At 32.5% G+C, this 23,941-nt stretch overlaps 2 protein-coding genes across 2 annotated transcripts; one reads left to right on the plus strand and one right to left on the minus strand.

Moving 5' to 3' along the window:
* Positions 1-6,903: 6,903 nt before the first annotated feature.
* On the plus strand, positions 6,904-7,476 carry LOC140438645 (uncharacterized). Its single transcript, XM_072528300.1, has one exon. The coding sequence runs from the start codon at positions 6,904-6,906 to the stop codon at positions 7,474-7,476; it is 573 nt and encodes a 190-aa protein (XP_072384401.1).
* Positions 7,477-18,287: 10,811 nt separating this feature from the next.
* On the minus strand, positions 18,288-23,907 carry LOC140439478 (uncharacterized). The gene is made up of 2 exons (XM_072529408.1): positions 20,995-23,907; positions 18,288-20,905 (listed from the first exon to the last, which is right to left on the minus strand). Exon 2 carries the CDS (start codon positions 20,707-20,709, stop codon positions 18,295-18,297), a length of 2,415 nt encoding a protein of 804 aa, XP_072385509.1. The 5' UTR covers positions 20,710-20,905; positions 20,995-23,907; the 3' UTR covers positions 18,288-18,294.
* Positions 23,908-23,941: the final 34 nt, after the last annotated feature.

Here is a 23,941-nt window from a genome sequence, read left to right on the forward strand (position 1 = left end):
GTATTGTTGATGATGTATAAAATTTGAATGTTTATGTTTCTGTTTTTATTTTAAGTCTTTCACGGAGGGAGAATAGTCAAAATTTTGACGAACATTTGTTTGACGTCAAACATTTGACTATACATACTGGTGAAAACCTTTTAAATGTGAAATTTGTTTTAAGCAATTTACCCAAAAATGTCATTTAAAAATGCACACTGGTGAACCGCCCTTTGAATGTGAAATTTGTTTTAAGCAATTTAGTCAAAAACGAAATTTGAAAAGCCATTTGAAACTACATACTGATGAAAAGTTGTTTGAATGTGAAATTTGTTTTAAGCACTTCTTTTAAGCGAGTCATTTGAAAATACATTTGAGGATACACACTGGTGAAAAACCTTTTAAATGTGAAATTTGTTTTAAGCAATCTGCGAAACGATTTAAGGCGAAGCCATTTCAGTGCAATTAATACGTACAAATAAATAATCTCCCCGCGAAGTTCTTATGTTTATGATAGAGTAACTTTCGAATATATAAGTGAAACACGCAGAATTTAGAAACCTTATACAGGGTCGAACAAAAGTAAATGGATTTTGAAATACGAAAGTTAAACTATATAGATTTATTTAAAACTATATTTATTTTGTTATAAATAAGTTTATTTATAACAAAGTTAAAGCATCTTTGGGATTTGGTAATGCGTTATTTAGGTTTCTCTTCGAATTATAGCGGATTAAAAAAGAAAATTGCTTCATTGGAAGTCTAGAAAATACAATTTTTTTAAGTAAGTATACAGATTTTGAGCTTTGACATTCAATTTTGTTCAACCTAGTTGTTTTTGTATGATATAGCTTTCATGACTATAATAAACATAATACTGTATTTATACTGTGGTAATACAGATTTGGTATCTGATGTGATATTAACCTTCTTGCTATTGCTTTGGCTATAGACTTCGAATATTGTAGGCAACTTTATGCTGTCAGTGTTTGACAGAAGTCACTGTCACTGCCATATTAGAGAGTTTTTAAACCCCTTATTTCAGTAACGTTATACCAAAGAATATAAGCGTCAATAGAGAGTTTTTAGGCCCTGTACTTTTTGATGTACGTAAAACGTTATACTTGTCATACGCATTGAGTAGGAAATAAGGGATATCGTTTTTACTTAAAATCGTTTTTGAAATGCTTTCAGAAATTACGCTAACACAAATTAACGTTAATTGACATTTGACAAAAGTAACCTATAAAACGACAGCTCAATAACCTATTTTATTTGAAGTATTTGCCATATTGAAAGAATATATTGAAAATATATTAAGACGACGAAAACACGGAGAACTAATAGATCACAATTTGATAAGAGTCTTAATTCTTCACAATATTTTTGATCCTGTAATACCTTTTGCATCAAGACCACATTTTGTGATGGAAACATTTAAAGACAATTATGGTGAATTAAATTTTCGATTTAAAAAAAGGGATATTCCTCGACTAACTCGGTCCTTACGTATTCCAAATCATATGACATTTAGCTCATATGACTTTTTTTTTCGTTTTTTTACGATTTAGATATGTGGCATTTGACAACATTACAAACACGTAATCCCTTAATAACGTTAACCTTAACCTTATCTTTACCTAAATAAGGGAATACCAGAGATATGTAAGAGAGGGGATATGACACAAACGATATTTCTGTATCTACTAAATGGGACCACTTAATTTGACAGGATGTACTCTCCAATATGGCGACGGGCAGGTCCGGATTCAAATTAATTCAAACTGTATTTACAATTTACTGTTTAGTTTGGGAATAAGCATTAAGTTAGATTAATAATAGTTATTTGGAATAAAATTACTTTCATTTTTAGTAGTCTTCAAGTACACTTTAGTAATAAATATAAAATTTATTACATACATAAAGTTTAAAAAAAATGTACAAAACCAGTCAATGATATGGTTTTAAAATTATAATATTTACATACAAGTAAAAAACAACAATAAGCAAGTGCACTTACATAAGTTTATATACATTTAGATATGTTAGTTCCATGTACTATTAATGTAAATTATATATTTATATATAATTATTTTATATATTTATATAAAAAATTAAAAAATTAGTTATTGTGTATAGGTAGGTAGTTAAAGAATTGTATCAAAGACTTGCCGTGTTCTTTATCCTTTTTTAACTTATTGTGGTTTCTATGGAATTGTTATATCTGCATATAAAGATCCCTTTTCCAGTAATGCGAGCCTATGATAAGGGATATTATAGCTAGTGTCAAAGTCGCGGGATATTTTAAACGGTTGAAAATACTACTTTTTAGCTGTTGCAACTGTCAACAATAACTAACTCAACAGGCGATTGTCGATATTCACCGGCTTTTCGTTTATTTTCCGTAACATATAAAGTTTGAGACACTCATCCTACGTATAAAGCTGGTACAAAAACTAGCCCACAGTATGATGGTATATCGAGCCCTCGAATAAAAATTAGAAAAATGAAAGAGCTTTATTATATTGATGTTAACAATGTTTACAAGAATTTGTAAACAATATTTTTATTTTTTTTTAACAATTTGAATTCCACTAAAGTGTCCACTAAATAATACTTATTAATAAGAGGTCTCATACTGAGAGATTTGTCAGTCTTACTCTTGCACATATAGAACATCCTAATATCAATATAGCGGCTTGCTACAGCCTTTATTAGGAGTATTCTGTGATTATCTGAGAATTGTTGATCAATGCTATGACTAAGTAAATTTAAAAAGATGTCTTTGTTTATGTACCTCCGTAAAACTTTTGTAACTAAATCGTTGGTACTCATACAAGTTGGAGAAGGGATTTCTTTTAAAATTGTCTCAGCCATAAAGCATATATCAATTACACTTTCAGATGGATATTGCAATCCTTTTTTATTTTTTTTTATCAATAAATGAAAATAAAAAGTTGTTCCGAGTTACCACTAAATTTATTTTTCAGTTCAACATGCACCAAAATTTTTTTATAAGCTGACTGAAACTTCATTTTGTACACAAATAAAGTAGCTTTATTATAAAGAAAGCATAAATCATATTTTTAAACGTAAAAAACTGCTGTTATTACATCAAAAAAAAATGTCAAATAGTACATATTATTAACTAGTACTTTATACAAAATATCAAGAACCTTCTAGTTAAAATCTCTTTGTTCACACCTATACAAACTTATTTATTTTCAAATGAAAGCAAGTGAAATGTACAATTAAAGTTGTATACTGTGTAATGTCCAGGTGTAATTATAATTATAATGTCCAATTTACTAAATTTTGAAGGTTCCCAGTTCCCACACTATTTACGAACTGTATCCAGGCATTTCTCCTTTCAACATCTTTAGGAAATCTACAACCACATAAACCAAATTAAAAAGATTACATGTTCTTTTTACACGCGGCATCACTAAAAACGGAAGTAATACCGCCCTGTACACTGTTTACAATTTCATACTAATATATGAAAAGATATTCCAGTGGAGATTTTCTTATTATTACGAGTGTTATTTGGACACAAAATAAAAGAACACGATGTCATAATAGTTTCACTTTAAATAAACGTAAAAACCGTACAAAAATAAGCTCAAAATATTTTTAAAATTAAATTTCTATGCACAGAACTACTTGACACAAACAACAATCTGTCAGATACTCACCAATATGGCGAACCGATCCCATCTATTTCACCGTATGTCATATCCCCTGTCTTACATATCTCCGGGGAATACCTTATCCGCTAATAAAGTAATCCGTTATTTTTCTGTTAATACGCATGAGCAGAATAACGTATAACGTTTAACGTTACTGAAATAAGGGGCTTAAAAACTCTCTTATATTATTTGGTTATACGTTATTCTGCTCATGCGCATTAACAGAAAATTAACGGATTACTTTATTAGCGGATAAGGTATTCCCGAACCGAGAGGTTCGACGGGGATCCATCTTTGAAATCAACAGCAAAGGAATGGGACCATTGGAAAAGAACTTTTATGAACTTTTTAGCTGCCCATATTGTCACTCCCGTTGTTTTTGCTGATGGTGCTGCTTTACCACCCCTAGATATTAATGATACTAAGCTACAACTGTTAATAAATCATATTTCGCCACGAGTATACAGGGTGAGTCACGCTCAACGGGACGGAGCCTACCGGGGAAATGGCTAAAGATATTAAAAATTCCTTTTGTAGGAATACGTAGGTCAGTACCGGCTACAAATTAAAATTTGTGAGATATATACAGGGTGTCCTAATTTGGCGTAATGATATAAACTTATACTTTTTTAAATGGAATAACCTATATTTCACTTTAATTTTGAATTCTACTGAATAAAACAATGTTACTTTATTCAACATTCCCTATACCTATTTTTGACCGGTTTCGATTTATTTGGGTTTTTTTGAAAATGTACTATTCGCGAAATTAATTAATTACACAATATCGCATCAATTATAATTAACGCCTTTTTGTCAATTAATTTTCAAGTGTCCATGCTTTACATCAGAATAATTACCAATTGAAATTAATCTATAGAATGTTCGCAATACGAAGTGTCAATGCTGTATAATAGTTTGTGTAATTACTTTCTTAACTTAAATGGGACACCCTGTATTTTACTTTAATTTTGAATTATAATCAAAAAAATAATATTACTTTATTAAACAATCCCTATACCTATCCTTTATAATTTTCGATTAATTTGGGTTTTTTTGAAAATGCACTATTCTTGAAATTAATTAATTACACTTTATTACATAAAGTTAAACAAAACACACTAGAAAAAAATTAATTTACATTAAATGTTCAAAATGGTGTCCATTTTCTTCAATACATAACCTCACTCTGTGTTCAAAATTTTGTTTTACTCTTCTTAGCATTTCTGGAGTAACTGTTGCAAACGCATTACGAATACGCGTTTTCATGTCTTCAGCGGTTGTAGGTGGAGTTTGATAAACCAAACTTTTAATATATCCCCCCAAAAAAAAGTCCATTGATGTTAACCCAGGTGATCTAGGGGGCCAATTGACAGCACCACCCCTACCTATCCACTTTCTGGGAAATTTTCTGTCTAAATATTCTCTAACGTTACGCGTGTAATGTGCTGGAGCACCGTCTAGCTGCAGAAACATTGTTCTTCTAATATTTAAAGGGATATTTTGCAAAAGTATCCAAAAGTCTCTTCGTAGAAATCTTAAAAACTTTTGTCCATTTAAATGGCCATTAAAAAAATACGGTCCTATCACATGTTCTCCTATTATTCCACCATATACATTAAGAGACCATCGGTTTTGTCGATCAGTACATCTATATTCATGTTGATTTTCCGTATTATAATAGTGAAAGTTATGTCGGTTCACGAGTCCATTATTATGGAAAGTAGATTCATCAGTGAACAAAATTTTATCAAAAAAATGTTGATCTGCTCCCGTTTTGTCTAGAAACCATAAACAAAATTCTAACCTACGTTCAAAATCAGTTCCATACAAATGCTGATGCATTTGAATATGGTATGGGTGATATTGATATTTTTTAAGAATTCTGCATATACTAGTTTGGCTTACTTCAATCTTCCTGGCCATCGTCCTTGTACTTGTATTTGGATTTTCAATAACTGATTGAATAACTTCTAATTCGGTATTTTCATCTTCAGTTATCGGATTTATTAATTTTCGTTTAGTATAAACAACACTGCCAGTTTCACGAAACCTTGTTAAGACTCTGTCAAATACTTCTTTACGAGGATGACGTTTTAAGGGAAATCTCTCAGCATAGACTCTTGATGCTAACAAACTGTTTTGATCACATTCACCCAGTATTAAAATCATATTTACTCGGTCTTCAATTGAATAATCTGCCATTTCTATTTAATTGAAAGCAATACAGTTAATAGTTTGACAATTAGTTTGACAGCTAGGTACCTTTTGTTTTTTCATGGCATTCTTTATAATAACGAGCTATGTAATTAATGACATTTAATGTTCCAGGTAACATAATGCAAATATATTTGAATATACTAGATATTAATATAAAATTTTATAATAGTTTGATTATAATAATTGTTACAACATTCAAATACAGGGTTTTTGTTTAAGTTAGAGTAGAACTTTATGTAATAAAGTGATAAAAATTAATTAATTTCAAGAATACATAGTGCATTTTCAAAAAAACGCAAATAAATCGAAAATTCTCAAAGATAGGTATAGGGATTGTTTAATAAAGTAATATTATTTTTTTAATTAGAATTCAAAATTAAAGTAAAATACAGGGTGTCCCATTTAAGTTAAGAAAGTAATTATACAAAATATGGTACAGCATTGACACTTCAGATTGCGAACACTCTGTAGATTAGTTTCAAATGGTAATTATTCTGATGTAAAGCATGGACACTTGACAATTAACTGACAAAAAGGCGTTAATTAAAATTCATGCGATATTGTGTAATTAATTAATTTCGCGAATAGTACATTTTCAGAAAAACCCAAACCGGTCAAAAATAGGTATAGGGAATGTTGAATAAAGTAACATTATTTTGTTCAGTAGAATTCAAAATTAAAGTGAAATATATGTTGTTCCATTTAAAAAAGTATAAGTTTATATCATTACGCCAAATTGGGACACCCTGTATATATCTCACAAATTTTAATTTGTAGCCGGTACTAACCTACGTATTCCTGCAAAAGAAATTTTTAATATCTTTAGCCGTTTCCCCGGTAGGCTCCGTCCCGTTGAGCGTGACTCACCCTGTATACATATATAAGCGATTGTAACACTTACAACGAATCCATTCAAACTCTTGACAAAATATACATCAAACCAAACAATACTATTCATGCTCGTCACATACTAACTACTAGACGACAACAGACAGATGAGTCTATCGATTCTTACATGCAGTCTTTAAAACAGTTAGCAAAAGACTGCAATTTTACTGCTGTAGATGCTGATACTAATAAAAATGTTAGATTGTTAGAGAGTTTAACACTAACTTCAGAAGAAACTTACAATATAGCTATTTCAATGGAAATGGCAGAACTCAACTATCAGGTTTATTCAAATCAACATTCGACACTTAGTGCGCTACCTGGTAACTATCAATTTGAGTCTCAGAGCTCTCCAACAAATTCTGAATGTGTCACTGTGACAGCTGCTACCAATTCTACTAACTCTTCTAGGTCAGGACACAAATGTTTTTTCTGTGGTGGGCCAATACATTCAAGGAAGAACTGTTCAGCTCGGGAATCCATCTGCAAATCCTGTAATAAAAAGGGACACTTTGCAAAGGTTTGCCGCTCCAAGAGCACTAGTGCATCTGCCAACGTATTTGAAGGCTATGATAACTGCACAGCCTGCATTATTGCTGCTACTCCTGCTTCATTGAAAAAAGCTATAGTGCCTGCATCTATAAAAGGCCTTCGTGCTGATGTCCTTATAGATACTGGTAGCTCTGTCAGTTTTAAATGAAGACTTTGCTAACCTGTGCAAACTCCTTAGGAAGCCTTGTCCTCAGACTGTTTTTATGGCCTCATTATCACACACCTCTGAAGTTAAAGACGTGACAACTCAAAATATTAAAATTGGTGACCACTCCTACGACAACATTAATTTACTTATAGTTAAAAATCTCTGTGCTGATATTATAATTGGTCATGATGTTCTATCTAACCACTCAAGTCTAGAGTTTGAATTTGGAGGACCTTAAGAAGTATTCAAGGTATGTAGTGTAGTTGAAGCCTCAGTACCTGCAGTTCCTTTATTTTGTAACCTGACTTCAAATTGTAAACCTATCGCAGTAAAATCGCTCAAGCATAGTGCTGAAGATCAGATTTTTATTAAAAATGAGGTAAAGAAGCTTTTAAATGATGGCATTATTGAAGAAAGTCAGTCCCCTTGGAGAGCGCAAGTGCTTATCACCAAAAATGAAACTCACAAGAAGCGGCTTGTCATTGATTATTCTCAAACAATTAATCGATTCACTCAACTTGATGCCTATCCATACCATCAGGTTCCAATATTTCTACATGAAAAGATGTACACAGCTTTTGAAGTTGCTGGAAAACTGTACCAATTTTGTCGAATTCCGTTTGGTGTTACCAATGGTGTAGCCAGTTTCAAAAGAACAATCGACTGGCTCATACGCACAGAAAACCTTGAAGGGATATATGTCTACCTTGATGACATAACTATTTGTGGTAAGACGAATTTAGAACATGACAAAAATCTTGAGGACTTTCTGAAGGTCACAGACAAATATGGCTCGACACTAAACAAAACCAAGAGCAAATTCAATCAAACAGTAATAAACTTACTTGGTTATACTATAGGACCAAACCATGTCATAAAACCTGATGCTAGCAGACTACAACCCTTATAAAAAATGCCTCCACAGAATGATACTGCATCTCTCAGAAGGGTATTAGGTATGTTTGCCCATTATTCAAAATAGATTCCCAAATTTTCCGAAAGGGTCCACACATTAGCTCACGTCAACAATTTTCCATTGAACAAAGATTCTTTATCTTGTTTTGAAAATCTGAAATCTATAGTTGCAAGCTCACCTGTTCACGCTATCAACGAAAATATGCTATTTGTTGTTGAAACTGTTGCTTTAGAACACTCAATTGCTGCTACCTTGAGTCAGGATTCCAGACCCGTTGCTTTCTTTTCAAGATCACTTAACTCCAGTGAGCTGAACCATTCTACTGTGGAGAAAGAAGCATACGCTATTGTTGAATATCTAAAGAAGTGGCTCCATTTTCTTATAGGAAAGCCTTTCACAATCATTACTGATCAAAAGTTTGTAATATTTATGTTCAACACGAAGCATTCCAGCAAGATTAAAAATGAGAAAATACAAAGATGGCGACTTGAATTGGCACCTTTTAAATATGACATTGTGTATCGACCAGGAAAAGACAACCAAGCAGCGGATGCTTTATCGCGCATCTGCTTGAGCTACTACCACGGCGGTAGGTGCATCAAAACTCAAGTCACTTCACACTGCACTTTGTCATCCAGGGGTAACACGTATGTTTCATTTGATAAAATCAAAGAATTTGCCTTTCTCAATGAAGTCAAGACTATGACTCGTGACTGTGGGGTATGTGCTAAAATTAAGCCGAGGTACTTTAAGAATGAGGGGCTTTTTCCAAAGCTTATAAAAGCCACATCTCCCTTCGTACGCCTTAGTATTGACTTTAAAGGACCAGTGCCTTCGAATACCAATAATCGTTATATTCTTACGGTAATAGATGAGTATTCCAGATTCCCATTTCCCATGCAGTGACATTAGTGCCAAAACAGTAATCAAGAATTTAAATAACTTATTGATGATGTTTGGAATGCTTGCATACATTCATTCGGATAAAGGAACTTAATTTCTATCAGCTGAAGTCAAAGAGTTTCTCAACTCCAGAGGAATCGCAACAAGTAGAACTACTGCTTATAATCCTCAAGGAAATGATCAAGTGGAGAAGTTGAATTCTACTGTCTGGAAAGCTATTCAACTGGCCTGTGAATCACATGAAGCACCTATTGAGACTTGGGAACAATACCTACCTGTCGTGCTGCATTCCATTCGTTCACTGTTGTGTACCGCAACTAACTGTACGCCGCATGAAAGGATGTTTGTGCACACACGTCGATATCCAAATGGGAATACAATACCGTCATGGCTAGCAGAATCTGGACATGCCTTGATGAAAAGGTTCGATCGGAAGAACAAGTACCAGCCTATCGTAGAGGAAGTGGAGATAATAGAGGCAAATCCTGAATACTCTTTTGTTATACTGAAAGACGGACGGGAGACCACAGTGTCTAATCGTCATCTGACTCCGTGTGGACGAAGTGAAGGGAAAATAATAGATGTACCAGGTCAAGAATCAGTGTTCGTAACCCACATGAGTTACATTCGAGTCTTAATGATTCCTCGTCCAATACAACCACGCAAAACATGCAGCCCTTGCAGATACATCTACATCTCTCCCTCCACCGGATTCATTACTTCTTGAAGAACCCCCAATGAGTTCTGAACAGAGCTTATCGCCTCCTTCAGCACTACCTAGAAGATCTGAAAGAATTCCGTCATTTGCCACGGTATTTGGAAGATTATAGTGTGGGAGAATGATGTGATATTAACCTCCTTGGTATTGCTTTGGCTGTAGACTTCGAATATTGTAGGCAACTTTATGCTGTCAGTGTTTGACAGAAGTCACTGTCATATTAATTTCTATTGTTTTTGTTAACATTATGTGTACAATTTATGTTGATTAAACCTTATATCGTAGGTTTTGCTTTATCATTTCAGTAGTAAAACATTTTTATTCCTTTGCGGAATATAGGATACAAGAGTTAAATTCTTTTGGAAGCTGAACATATTTGTTATTACTGGTCGACGAATGTTCACAAACTCCGGTGGGGTCTCTCTTTTTTTTGTCATTGTACCTATTATTGTTAGCTGGTAATCATTTAGAAGTTTAGTTGCCACATTTACAGCGGTAAAAAAATTGTCCACGGTAACATTACGTTTGGTGCCTCTTATAGGTTCGCACAATTCAGGAGGCACAAGCAAGGCAATGTTAGCAGTATTTTTTCATAAGGTTCATTTGGCTGCTTACCGACGCGACGTATACTGCCATTGACGAGATATAAAAGATTTTCGCGTCTACAAGAGCATATACCTACTTAAATGTCATATTTCCGTCGTTTGTTGGGCATATAAATCCAAAACTCACATTTATCACGAAATCCTAACAGCATTTCTTCTACCATTGTAAAATGGGACATTGAATAATTACTTGGTAGGTGAGCAGTAAAGATGTCAAAAATTTCTCTTATTGCAGCTAGTTTATCACGTTTTTGGCGCTCTTTTCGAGTAGTTTTATCATCAAAACGCAAATTTCTTAATAGAAACCTAAATCTAGGCAAATTGTCAATCGGTATATCTCCATTGACATCCCATTGATTCTAAAAATGTCAGCAATATTTTGGTGGTTACTGTTGTTCGCAGCTGCTATGTACAGTAATCCCAGATATGCCTTTAGCTTAGTTAAGCCTATCGGGCGAGCCGTTTTATAGGCCTGGTGGTACTCTTAAATATATTTATTGATATTTTTGACAATAATTTCCAATAAATCCGGCGTAAAAACTTCAAATTTCGATTTAATCGAACATCGCAGTCATTGGATGCGTTTACCGGAATTAATCTCTGTACGCTTGGTATACCAAGCGCTTATTTAACACTTGCTGGTTTGGTGAACGACTATTTATTCCAGTGGTTGTTAGTAGACAAAAACAAAATTTTAAATACAGCTGTAAAGCATAAGCTTAGTGGTCAGCAATTAAAGAATAACGAAACCTCCATTAAATTGGAATTTTCTATTATATTTTTTAAAATATTCTTAATCTAAAAGAAAGTACAAATAAATTCACTATTGAACAATATATATTTAAGTAAGTATACACTTTAGGTGCCTTCTAATAAATTTGAATTTCTTCACGTTGTATTATTTTATATAGCACATTGTTGTATTTATGTATATACAATTTCGGTATATGCCTTCATTAAAAATTCAAAAAATGACATTTTTCAGCGGAAACCAAGCGTTTCAGCTTAACAAAGTCTACGATTAATAAAATGGCGTCTGCCTTATTAGCTGCTGATAGGTAGTGAACGCCTGCGCCTGCCATAAATAATCGTAAGCCGCTTGAATGCACTGGGTTCCGGTGAACGCAACCATTTTTGTGATAATTTTTCGACTGTTTTAACAACCATTCAAATTTCGTCATTTTGTGTCATGTGGAACAATTTCACCCAATCATGTCAACATTAGACTGATAATTCCATTCAGTGCAATTTTCAATCCCTATGACAACACGATCGAGTTTGACAACTTCATCCAAATAAATTTCAAAATGTCACGTTTCGGCAATGAGAATGTAAACTTAAATTTTAATAATTGTACTTTCACTAACTGTACTTTTATTAAATAAATGTTTCGTTATGATTTTTTTTTTTCGAAAAATTATCCGCCGAATATCCCTCGGACATTGATGAATGCCTCATAATTTCATGACAAATTTCTCAAGCTCGCTGTTTGGTAACCAAGGAACGAGCTTTCGATTGTCATGAAATTATCTCGTCTGTTATCAATGTCCTAGGGATATTACTACTGATAATTGATATCAAAATTGCTCTAGATCCCTTTTTGAGTCATGTACCACAATTTTTTTTTATTATTTTTGGTAGATACCACTTAATTAAAATGCCTATGTAGGTAATCTAACTATTAACTTCAGTTTAGTTTAGTTCATAATGGACATTTTTCACATTTGTTCCCGGTGAAGATAGCTTCAAATTAGCCGTCAATGAAGTTTCACAGAAGGATGAATAAAGAAATGGAAATTTTAAATACAATTAAGACAAGAAAATTGGAATATCTCGGACATACTACCCGTGGAGAGAAATACACTGCGCTCCAACTGATTATGCAACGAAAGAGAAGCATAGGGAGAGGTAGAAAGTCATGGCTGCGTAACCTGAGAGAGTGGTACACTTTAGGTGCCTTCTAATAAATTTTGAATTTCTTCACGTTGTATTATTTCATATAAGTAGCACATTGTTGTATTTATGTATATACAATTTCGGTATATGCCTTCATTAAAAATTCAAAAAATAACATTTTTCAGCGGAAACCAAGCGTTTCAGCTTAACAAAGTCTACGATTAATAAAATGGCGTCTGCCTAATTAGCTGCTGATAGTTAGTGAACGCCTGCGCCTGCCATAAATAATCGTAAGCCGCTTGAATGCACTGGGTTCCGGTGAACGCAACCATTTTTGTGATAATTTTTCGACTGTTCTAACAACCATTCAAATTTCGTCATTTTGTGTCATGTGGAACAATTTCACCCAATCATGTCAACATTAGACTGATAATTGCATTCAGTGCAATTTTCAATCCCTATGACAACACGATCGAGTTTGACAACTTCATCCAAATAAATTTCAAAATGTCACGTTTCGGCAATGAGAATGTAAACTTAAATTTTAATAATTGTACTTTCACTAACTGTACTTTTATTAAATAAATGTTTCGTTATGATTTTTTTTTTTCGAAAAATTATCCGCCGAATATCCCTCGGACATTGATGAATGCCTCATAATTTCATGACAAATTTCTCAAGCTCGCTGTTTGGTAACCAAGGAACGAGCTTTCGATTGTCATGAAATTATCTCGTCTGTTATCAATGTCCTAGGGATATTACTACTGATAATTGATATCAAAATTGCTCTAGATCCCTTTTTGAGTCATGTACCACAATTTTTTTTATTAAACTCCTGGACAAAATTAACGCACCATTTTAATTAATCTAAATATTTACAATATGAACACAAAATAAAACTAAGTTACATTGAAATAATAATCAACACCTACAAATAAGTCCAACATGACTTTATCATGACCTTAATTGGCCTTATTGTTTTTTAAAAAATTTGTTTTTGCCGGAAATGCGTAAATAAGCTAGCATAACTCCAAATTGCAAAACGAAAAAAAATCAAAGCACGTGGTGTTCGTGTGTATTAAGGTATAAAAAAAATTGCTTATTACAAGCTTAAATTTTTATTTTAAGAAGATCTTTTCGGAATTAAATCATTCCATCATCAGTTAACTAAAAGAGAGAGTAAAAATACCAATATTAAAAAACACAAGTTAAAATTTAAATATATAGAAATAACACGTTGGTTTTTTACTACTTACATAAAAAGTTGTTAAAAAACATTGTATGGTCACTTAAAAAACTTTCGAAGGACATCCGTATTAAAATATAATCCTCATGGTTTTATCAAGGTAAATGCAATAGACTTAACTTATTGATTATTAAAACTGAAGATGGGGGCATCTTACATGACCCCCTGTATCTGGTGAAGTTTTTTCGACTTACATTACCTCTGATCTGTTCTGGAGTCTTGGGTTAACTGATATAAAGATGGTATGAAAAATCAGTTAGTACCCATCAATGTCAAGTGGAATGATGTAGTAGGAGCAAAAGTCATTGTGCTTAAGTTTGTGAATAGGCAGTTTTTAGTGAAGTATTGTGTTTTGTGTGTAGTAAATTCAATAGCAATTTTTGGTATTTTAAAAGGTGGTAGAATGTAAAACAATGAGTGACTGTGATGTAAAATCAATTTGGTATACCAGGGTAAGGCAAAATTTAAGTTAGGTAGTTGAAATTAATAAATCATTTGGAAGCGGTAAAGAAAAGGTTATTACCTAATTGTTTCCTTGTATGAAGTAGATATAAATAAAAGTTGGTTTGAAATTTGTGGAAGATGAATCGAAGAAAAAGAAAAAGAAATAAAGGAAAAGAGAAAGGAAATGAAGTAGGAGATGAATGTAAAGATGTAAGCTGGGGATACTGAAACTGATTGTGATAAGAGATTGATAGATGTGGTGTGCGTATTTATAAGAAAATCTGTGTGATTAGTCAGATGGTAGTTATTGGAGTGGATGGGAAATGGGATATTGGAAAAGTGATGTTAGTGTATTAATGGTGACAAGAATAGAGTTAAGTATGGCGGATTAAATAAGGTGATATTAAGATATGGGAAATTAGAAAGAAATGTAGAAGTAAGTAAAACTGGATGTGTAGTTAACAGAAAGAAAGTTAGATCAGGAAAATAATTGTCGATGAAGTGGAACAAAGTCTCTATTGATGCTGGTGTGACGATTAACACAATTGGGACTGTTTTTCTTTTCCTTGACTATTTCCAAATCCTCAAAAAGGTCAAGTTTGAGATAATCTCTACCTGGGATGTTATGAAGAAGAGAAATATCATCTGGTACCTTGATTGTGTGATTGTGATATTTGAGATGATGGGAGAAAGAAGAAGTGTTATCTAACTTAGAATGTTCAATGGCCCTGGTTACTAGAGATCTACAAGTTCTACCAATATAAGTGGCATCACAGTCAGAACATTGAAGTTTATAAACCCCACTGCGTTTGCTGAAGTCAATAGAGTCCTTACTATTGCATAATGATCTACTCAATTTATTGTTTACTTTAAAGGAAATCTTAATATTTTCAACAGAATTCAGGATAGTGTTTTTGATTGATTCGGAAAGTGTTGGACAGTGAAATGGTAATGAGAAGTAAGATGGGGAATCTGAAGTAATGTTATGGTAAGCTGATTGTTGAAGCAATTTACGTTTCTTTTTATAAATGAGTTTATGGATGATATCTGGGTTGTAGCCATTATTGAAAGCAATCTGTTTGATTATGTTTAGTTCTTGGATGTAGTTAGTGTTGGATAATGGAATGGTTTCTAAACGATGAATGAAGCTGTTGAATGCAGATAATTTGTGTGAAATGGGATGGTTAGAATTGAAATGTATGACATGATCTGTTTGTGTGGGTTTTCTGTAGATGCTATAATCAAAGACATTATTAATTCTATTGATGGAAAGGTCTAAAAAATTGATGGAGAAGTTAGATTCTAATTCCATAGTGAATTTGATATTGGGGTGAATATTATTGATAGTGTTTAATAAGGAAAAGGCTGTATTTGAGTTACCTCTAATGAAAACTAAGCAATCATCAACGTAACGGAACCAGTGTAGAATTGTATTGTTAGTCATGATTTGAGTGGATTCTAGATGATTCATGAAGAGGTCAGCTAAAAAAGGGGAAAGACAACTTCCCATGGCCAAGCCATCAGGTTGTTTATAAAAAATATTATTGAAAGAAAAATAATCTTGTGATAAACAAAAGGCAAGTATTTCTATTATTGGTGTGATGACTGAGGGATTAGTTGATTTAGATGTGAGAAGGTCCTGGACTAACTGAATAGTTTCAAGTTTAGGTACAGAAGTAAAGAGATTGCTAACATCAAATGAAAGCATAGTCATATCTGGTAGGAGTTTTATGTGATTGAGTTTGGATATAAGTTGGGATGAGTTTTTGATAGAAAAAGTGGGAGAAAAACCTGTTATGTCCTTGATTACCCTGAGTATGAATTTAGAGATTATGGAGACCGGGGTGTTGATGAAACTGACTACTGGACGGATTGGAATGCCCTCTTTGTGGATTTTTGGAAGACCATACAGTCTAGGAATTAATGGGTTACTAGGGATTTTGTAATATGGTGCATGAAAATCAGTGAAAAAAGTAGAATATTTCTTTAAAAATGCTTTTTGTTTATTAATGAATCTGTTAAGTGGGTCATGTGGAAGTACTATGAAGCCATTATTATTCAAAAAGGTGGAAACTTTGTTGATGTATTCAGTGTGGTCTAGAATTACTAAGCAATTTCCTTTATCTGATTTGGATATTATTAGATTATGGTTTTTTATTTTCTTTTTTATTGAATTTAAAGTTTTTAAACTATTATGATGTGGATGATGAACATGTGAATTGGAAGTTAAGTTTTTGTATGCAGCATGAAGTTTTTTGAAACAATTATTTCTAATGACATTTTTTTGTTGTAAAGAAATTGAAAGTTTTTCTATGATTATGTCTATTTCTATGGAAAGTTCTTGTAGGTCTATTTCAGAGATGTCTGTGGGAATAGAAAATTGGAGGCCATGATTCAAGAGTTCTAATTCATCTTGTGAGAAATTTATATTAGATAAATTTTTGATTCTAGGGTGAAATTTGAAGTTAGAAAATTTGGATCTATTATTAGAAGAATTGGTGGACACTAAATGTGACTTCTGTTGAATGAGATTGTGAAGTTTATTATTAAGTTTGAAAAATTTAACTGAAGCACAATGGTTAACTTTGTCCTGTACATCATGCAAAAAAGAGGTTAAGTCTAGATTATCAAAATGTTGTAAAAGTCTATTGTACATTACCTTCATATTACAATTGATGTTATCTAACTTGGAATAATGTTTGCCTATTTCTTTCCTGAGGAGTTTGGTTTGTAGTTGATTAACATATGTACTGGGTACATTTTTTGATGTTTTAACTCTAGCGAATACAGGAACTACATTATTATTAATACATTGATGAATAAACCATATGTCCAACTCTAATTGTTTCCTCCTTGTAGCCAGACGAATGTATTGGTTAGCCCAAATGACCATATCGTCAATTTAAAATTAAAAGTGAAACTGGAACAAACCATGAAGTGGAAATATCCAGGAGTGGCTAGTATACCTGTTGAATACAAAGCACGTGGTGTTCGTGTGTATTAAGGTATAAAAAAAATTGCTTATTACAAGCTTAAATTTTTATTTTAAGAAGATCTTTTCGGAATTAAATCATTCCATCATCAGTTAACTAAAAGAGAGAGTAAAAATACCAATATTAAAAAACACAAGTTAAAATTTAAATATATAGAAATAACACGTTGGTTTTTTACTACTTACATAAAAAGTTGTTAAAAAACATTGTATGGCCACTTAAAAAACTTTCGAAGGACATCCGTATTAAAATATAATCCTCATGGTTTTATCAAGGTAAATGCAATAGACTTAACTTATTGATTATTAAAACTGAAGATGGGGGCATCTTACATGACCCCCTGTATCTGGTGAAGTTTTTTCGACTTACATTACCTCTGATCTGTTCTGGAGTCTTGGGCTAACTGATATAAAGATGGTATGAAAAATCAGTTAGTACCCATCAATGTCAAGTGGAATGATGTAGTAGGAGCAAAAGTCATTGTGCTTAAGTTTGTGAATAGGCAGTTTTTAGTGAAGTATTGTGTTTTGTGTGTAGTAAATTCAATAGCAATTTTTGGTATTTTAAAAGGTGGTAGAATGTAAAACAATGAGTGACTGTGATGTAAAATCAATTTGGTATACCAGGGTAAGGCAAAATTTAAGTTAGGTAGTTGAAATTAATAAATCATTTGGAAGCGGTAAAGAAAAGGTTATTACCTAATTGTTTCCTTGTATGAAGTAGATATAAATAAAAGTTGGTTTGAAATTTGTGGAAGATGAATCGAAGAAAAAGAAAAAGAAATAAAGGAAAAGAGAAAGGAAATGAAGTAGGAGATGAATGTAAAGATGTAAGCTGGGGATACTGAAACTGATTGTGATAAGAGATTGATAGATGTGGTGTGCGTATTTATAAGAAAATCTGTGTGATTAGTCAGATGGTAGTTATTGGAGTGGATGGGAAATGGGATATTGGAAAAGTGATGTTAGTGTATTAATGGTGACAAGAATAGAGTTAAGTATGGCGGATTAAATAAGGTGATATTAAGATATGGGAAATTAGAAAGAAATGTAGAAGTAAGTAAAACTGGATGTGTAGTTAACAGAAAGAAAGTTAGATCAGGAAAATAATTGTCGATGAAGTGGAACAAAGTCTCTATTGATGCTGGTGTGACGATTAACACAATTGGGACTGTTTTTCTTTTCCTTGACTATTTCCAAATCCTCAAAAAGGTCAAGTTTGAGATAATCTCTACCTGGGATGTTATGAAGAAGAGAAATATCATCTGGTACCTTGATTGTGTGATTGTGATATTTGAGATGATGGGAGAAAGAAGAAGTGTTATCTAACTTAGAATGTTCAATGGCCCTGGTTACTAGAGATCTACAAGTTCTACCAATATAAGTGGCATCACAGTCAGAACATTGAAGTTTATAAACCCCACTGCGTTTGCTGAAGTCAATAGAGTCCTTACTATTGCATAATGATCTACTCAATTTATTGTTTACTTTAAAGGAAATCTTAATATTTTCAACAGAATTCAGGATAGTGTTTTTGATTGATTCGGAAAGTGTTGGACAGTGAAATGGTAATGAGAAGTAAGATGGGGAATCTGAAGTAATGTTATGGTAAGCTGATTGTTGAAGCAATTTACGTTTCTTTTTATAAATGAGTTTATGGATGATATCTGGGTTGTAGCCATTATTGAAAGCAATCTGTTTGATTATGTTTAGTTCTTGGATGTAGTTAGTGTTGGATAATGGAATGGTTTCTAAACGATGAATGAAGCTGTTGAATGCAGATAATTTGTGTGAAATGGGATGGTTAGAATTGAAATGTATGACATGATCTGTTTGTGTGGGTTTTCTGTAGATGCTATAATCAAAGACATTATTAATTCTATTGATGGAAAGGTCTAAAAAATTGATGGAGAAGTTAGATTCTAATTCCATAGTGAATTTGATATTGGGGTGAATATTATTGATAGTGTTTAATAAGGAAAAGGCTGTATTTGAGTTACCTCTAATGAAAACTAAGCAATCATCAACGTAACGGAACCAGTGTAGAATTGTATTGTTAGTCATGATTTGAGTGGATTCTAGATGATTCATGAAGAGGTCAGCTAAAAAAGGGGAAAGACAACTTCCCATGGCCAAGCCATCAGGTTGTTTATAAAAAATATTATTGAAAGAAAAATAATCTTGTGATAAACAAAAGGCAAGTATTTCTATTATTGGTGTGATGACTGAGGGATTAGTTGATTTAGATGTGAGAAGGTCCTGGACTAACTGAATAGTTTCAAGTTTAGGTACAGAAGTAAAGAGATTGCTAACATCAAATGAAAGCATAGTCATATCTGGTAGGAGTTTTATGTGATTGAGTTTGGATATAAGTTGGGATGAGTTTTTGATAGAAAAAGTGGGAGAAAAACCTGTTATGTCCTTGATTACCCTGAGTATGAATTTAGAGATTATGGAGACCGGGGTGTTGATGAAACTGACTACTGGACGGATTGGAATGCCCTCTTTGTGGATTTTTGGAAGACCATACAGTCTAGGAATTAATGGGTTACTAGGGATTTTGTAATATGGTGCATGAAAATCAGTGAAAAAAGTAGAATATTTCTTTAAAAATGCTTTTTGTTTATTAATGAATCTGTTAAGTGGGTCATGTGGAAGTACTATGAAGCCATTATTATTCAAAAAGGTGGAAACTTTGTTGATGTATTCAGTGTGGTCTAGAATTACTAAGCAATTTCCTTTATCTGATTTGGATATTATTAGATTATGGTTTTTTATTTTCTTTTTTATTGAATTTAAAGTTTTTAAACTATTATGATGTGGATGATGAACATGTGAATTGGAAGTTAAGTTTTTGTATGCAGCATGAAGTTTTTTGAAACAATTATTTCTAATGACATTTTTTTGTTGTAAAGAAATTGAAAGTTTTTCTATGATTATGTCTATTTCTATGGAAAGTTCTTGTAGGTCTATTTCAGAGATGTCTGTGGGAATAGAAAATTGGAGGCCATGATTCAAGAGTTCTAATTCATCTTGTGAGAAATTTATATTAGATAAATTTTTGATTCTAGGGTGAAATTTGAAGTTAGAAAATTTGGATCTATTATTAGAAGAATTGGTGGACACTAAATGTGACTTCTGTTGAATGAGATTGTGAAGTTTATTATTAAGTTTGAAAAATTTAACTGAAGCACAATGGTTAACTTTGTCCTGTACATCATGCAAAAAAGAGGTTAAGTCTAGATTATCAAAATGTTGTAAAAGTCTATTGTACATTACCTTCATATTACAATTGATGTTATCTAACTTGGAATAATGTTTGCCTATTTCTTTCCTGAGGAGTTTGGTTTGTAGTTGATTAACATATGTACTGGGTACATTTTTTGATGTTTTAACTCTAGCGAATACAGGAACTACATTATTATTAATACATTGATGAATAAACCATATGTCCAACTCTAATTGTTTCCTCCTTGTAGCCAGACGAATGTATTGGTTAGCCCAAATGACCATATCGTCAATTTAAAATTAAAAGTGAAACTGGAACAAACCATGAAGTGGAAATATCCAGGAGTGGCTAGTATACCTGTTGAATACAAAGCACGTGGTGTTCGTGTGTATTAAGGTATAAAAAAAATTGCTTATTACAAGCTTAAATTTTTATTTTAAGAAGATCTTTTCGGAATTAAATCATTCCATCATCAGTTAACTAAAAGAGAGAGTAAAAATACCAATATTAAAAAACACAAGTTAAAATTTAAATATATAGAAATAACACGTTGGTTTTTTACTACTTACATAAAAAGTTGTTAAAAAACATTGTATGGCCACTTAAAAAACTTTCGAAGGACATCCGTATTAAAATATAATCCTCATGGTTTTATCAAGGTAAATGCAATAGACTTAACTTATTGATTATTAAAACTGAAGATGGGGGCATCTTACATGACCCCCTGTATCTGGTGAAGTTTTTTCGACTTACATTACCTCTGATCTGTTCTGGAGTCTTGGGCTAACTGATATAAAGATGGTATGAAAAATCAGTTAGTACCCATCAATGTCAAGTGGAATGATGTAGTAGGAGCAAAAGTCATTGTGCTTAAGTTTGTGAATAGGCAGTTTTTAGTGAAGTATTGTGTTTTGTGTGTAGTAAATTCAATAGCAATTTTTGGTATTTTAAAAGGTGGTAGAATGTAAAACAATGAGTGACTGTGATGTAAAATCAATTTGGTATACCAGGGTAAGGCAAAATTTAAGTTAGGTAGTTGAAATTAATAAATCATTTGGAAGCGGTAAAGAAAAGGTTATTACCTAATTGTTTCCTTGTATGAAGTAGATATAAATAAAAGTTGGTTTGAAATTTGTGGAAGATGAATCGAAGAAAAAGAAAAAGAAATAAAGGAAAAGAGAAAGGAAATGAAGTAGGAGATGAATGTAAAGATGTAAGCTGGGGATACTGAAACTGATTGTGATAAGAGATTGATAGATGTGGTGTGCGTATTTATAAGAAAATCTGTGTGATTAGTCAGATGGTAGTTATTGGAGTGGATGGGAAATGGGATATTGGAAAAGTGATGTTAGTGTATTAATGGTGACAAGAATAGAGTTAAGTATGGCGGATTAAATAAGGTGATATTAAGATATGGGAAATTAGAAAGAAATGTAGAAGTAAGTAAAACTGGATGTGTAGTTAACAGAAAGAAAGTTAGATCAGGAAAATAATTGTCGATGAAGTGGAACAAAGTCTCTATTGATGCTGGTGTGACGATTAACACAATTGGGACTGTTTTTCTTTTCCTTGACTATTTCCAAATCCTCAAAAAGGTCAAGTTTGAGATAATCTCTACCTGGGATGTTATGAAGAAGAGAAATATCATCTGGTACCTTGATTGTGTGATTGTGATATTTGAGATGATGGGAGAAAGAAGAAGTGTTATCTAACTTAGAATGTTCAATGGCCCTGGTTACTAGAGATCTACAAGTTCTACCAATATAAGTGGCATCACAGTCAGAACATTGAAGTTTATAAACCCCACTGCGTTTGCTGAAGTCAATAGAGTCCTTACTATTGCATAATGATCTACTCAATTTATTGTTTACTTTAAAGGAAATCTTAATATTTTCAACAGAATTCAGGATAGTGTTTTTGATTGATTCGGAAAGTGTTGGACAGTGAAATGGTAATGAGAAGTAAGATGGGGAATCTGAAGTAATGTTATGGTAAGCTGATTGTTGAAGCAATTTACGTTTCTTTTTATAAATGAGTTTATGGATGATATCTGGGTTGTAGCCATTATTGAAAGCAATCTGTTTGATTATGTTTAGTTCTTGGATGTAGTTAGTGTTGGATAATGGAATGGTTTCTAAACGATGAATGAAGCTGTTGAATGCAGATAATTTGTGTGAAATGGGATGGTTAGAATTGAAATGTATGACATGATCTGTTTGTGTGGGTTTTCTGTAGATGCTATAATCAAAGACATTATTAATTCTATTGATGGAAAGGTCTAAAAAATTGATGGAGAAGTTAGATTCTAATTCCATAGTGAATTTGATATTGGGGTGAATATTATTGATAGTGTTTAATAAGGAAAAGGCTGTATTTGAGTTACCTCTAATGAAAACTAAGCAATCATCAACGTAACGGAACCAGTGTAGAATTGTATTGTTAGTCATGATTTGAGTGGATTCTAGATGATTCATGAAGAGGTCAGCTAAAAAAGGGGAAAGACAACTTCCCATGGCCAAGCCATCAGGTTGTTTATAAAAAATATTATTGAAAGAAAAATAATCTTGTGATAAACAAAAGGCAAGTATTTCTATTATTGGTGTGATGACTGAGGGATTAGTTGATTTAGATGTGAGAAGGTCCTGGACTAACTGAATAGTTTCAAGTTTAGGTACAGAAGTAAAGAGATTGCTAACATCAAATGAAAGCATAGTCATATCTGGTAGGAGTTTTATGTGATTGAGTTTGGATATAAGTTGGGATGAGTTTTTGATAGAAAAAGTGGGAGAAAAACCTGTTATGTCCTTGATTACCCTGAGTATGAATTTAGAGATTATGGAGACCGGGGTGTTGATGAAACTGACTACTGGACGGATTGGAATGCCCTCTTTGTGGATTTTTGGAAGACCATACAGTCTAGGAATTAATGGGTTACTAGGGATTTTGTAATATGGTGCATGAAAATCAGTGAAAAAAGTAGAATATTTCTTTAAAAATGCTTTTTGTTTATTAATGAATCTGTTAAGTGGGTCATGTGGAAGTACTATGAAGCCATTATTATTCAAAAAGGTGGAAACTTTGTTGATGTATTCAGTGTGGTCTAGAATTACTAAGCAATTTCCTTTATCTGATTTGGATATTATTAGATTATGGTTTTTTATTTTCTTTTTTATTGAATTTAAAGTTTTTAAACTATTATGATGTGGATGATGAACATGTGAATTGGAAGTTAAGTTTTTGTATGCAGCATGAAGTTTTTTGAAACAATTATTTCTAATGACATTTTTTTGTTGTAAAGAAATTGAAAGTTTTTCTATGATTATGTCTATTTCTATGGAAAGTTCTTGTAGGTCTATTTCAGAGATGTCTGTGGGAATAGAAAATTGGAGGCCATGATTCAAGAGTTCTAATTCATCTTGTGAGAAATTTATATTAGATAAATTTTTGATTCTAGGGTGAAATTTGAAGTTAGAAAATTTGGATCTATTAAGATTTCCTTTAAAGTAAAGAATAAAG

This window comes from Diabrotica undecimpunctata, chromosome 4 (assembly GCF_040954645.1).
Source record: "Diabrotica undecimpunctata isolate CICGRU chromosome 4, icDiaUnde3, whole genome shotgun sequence".
NCBI classification, from domain to species: Eukaryota; Metazoa; Arthropoda; class Insecta; order Coleoptera; family Chrysomelidae; genus Diabrotica; species Diabrotica undecimpunctata.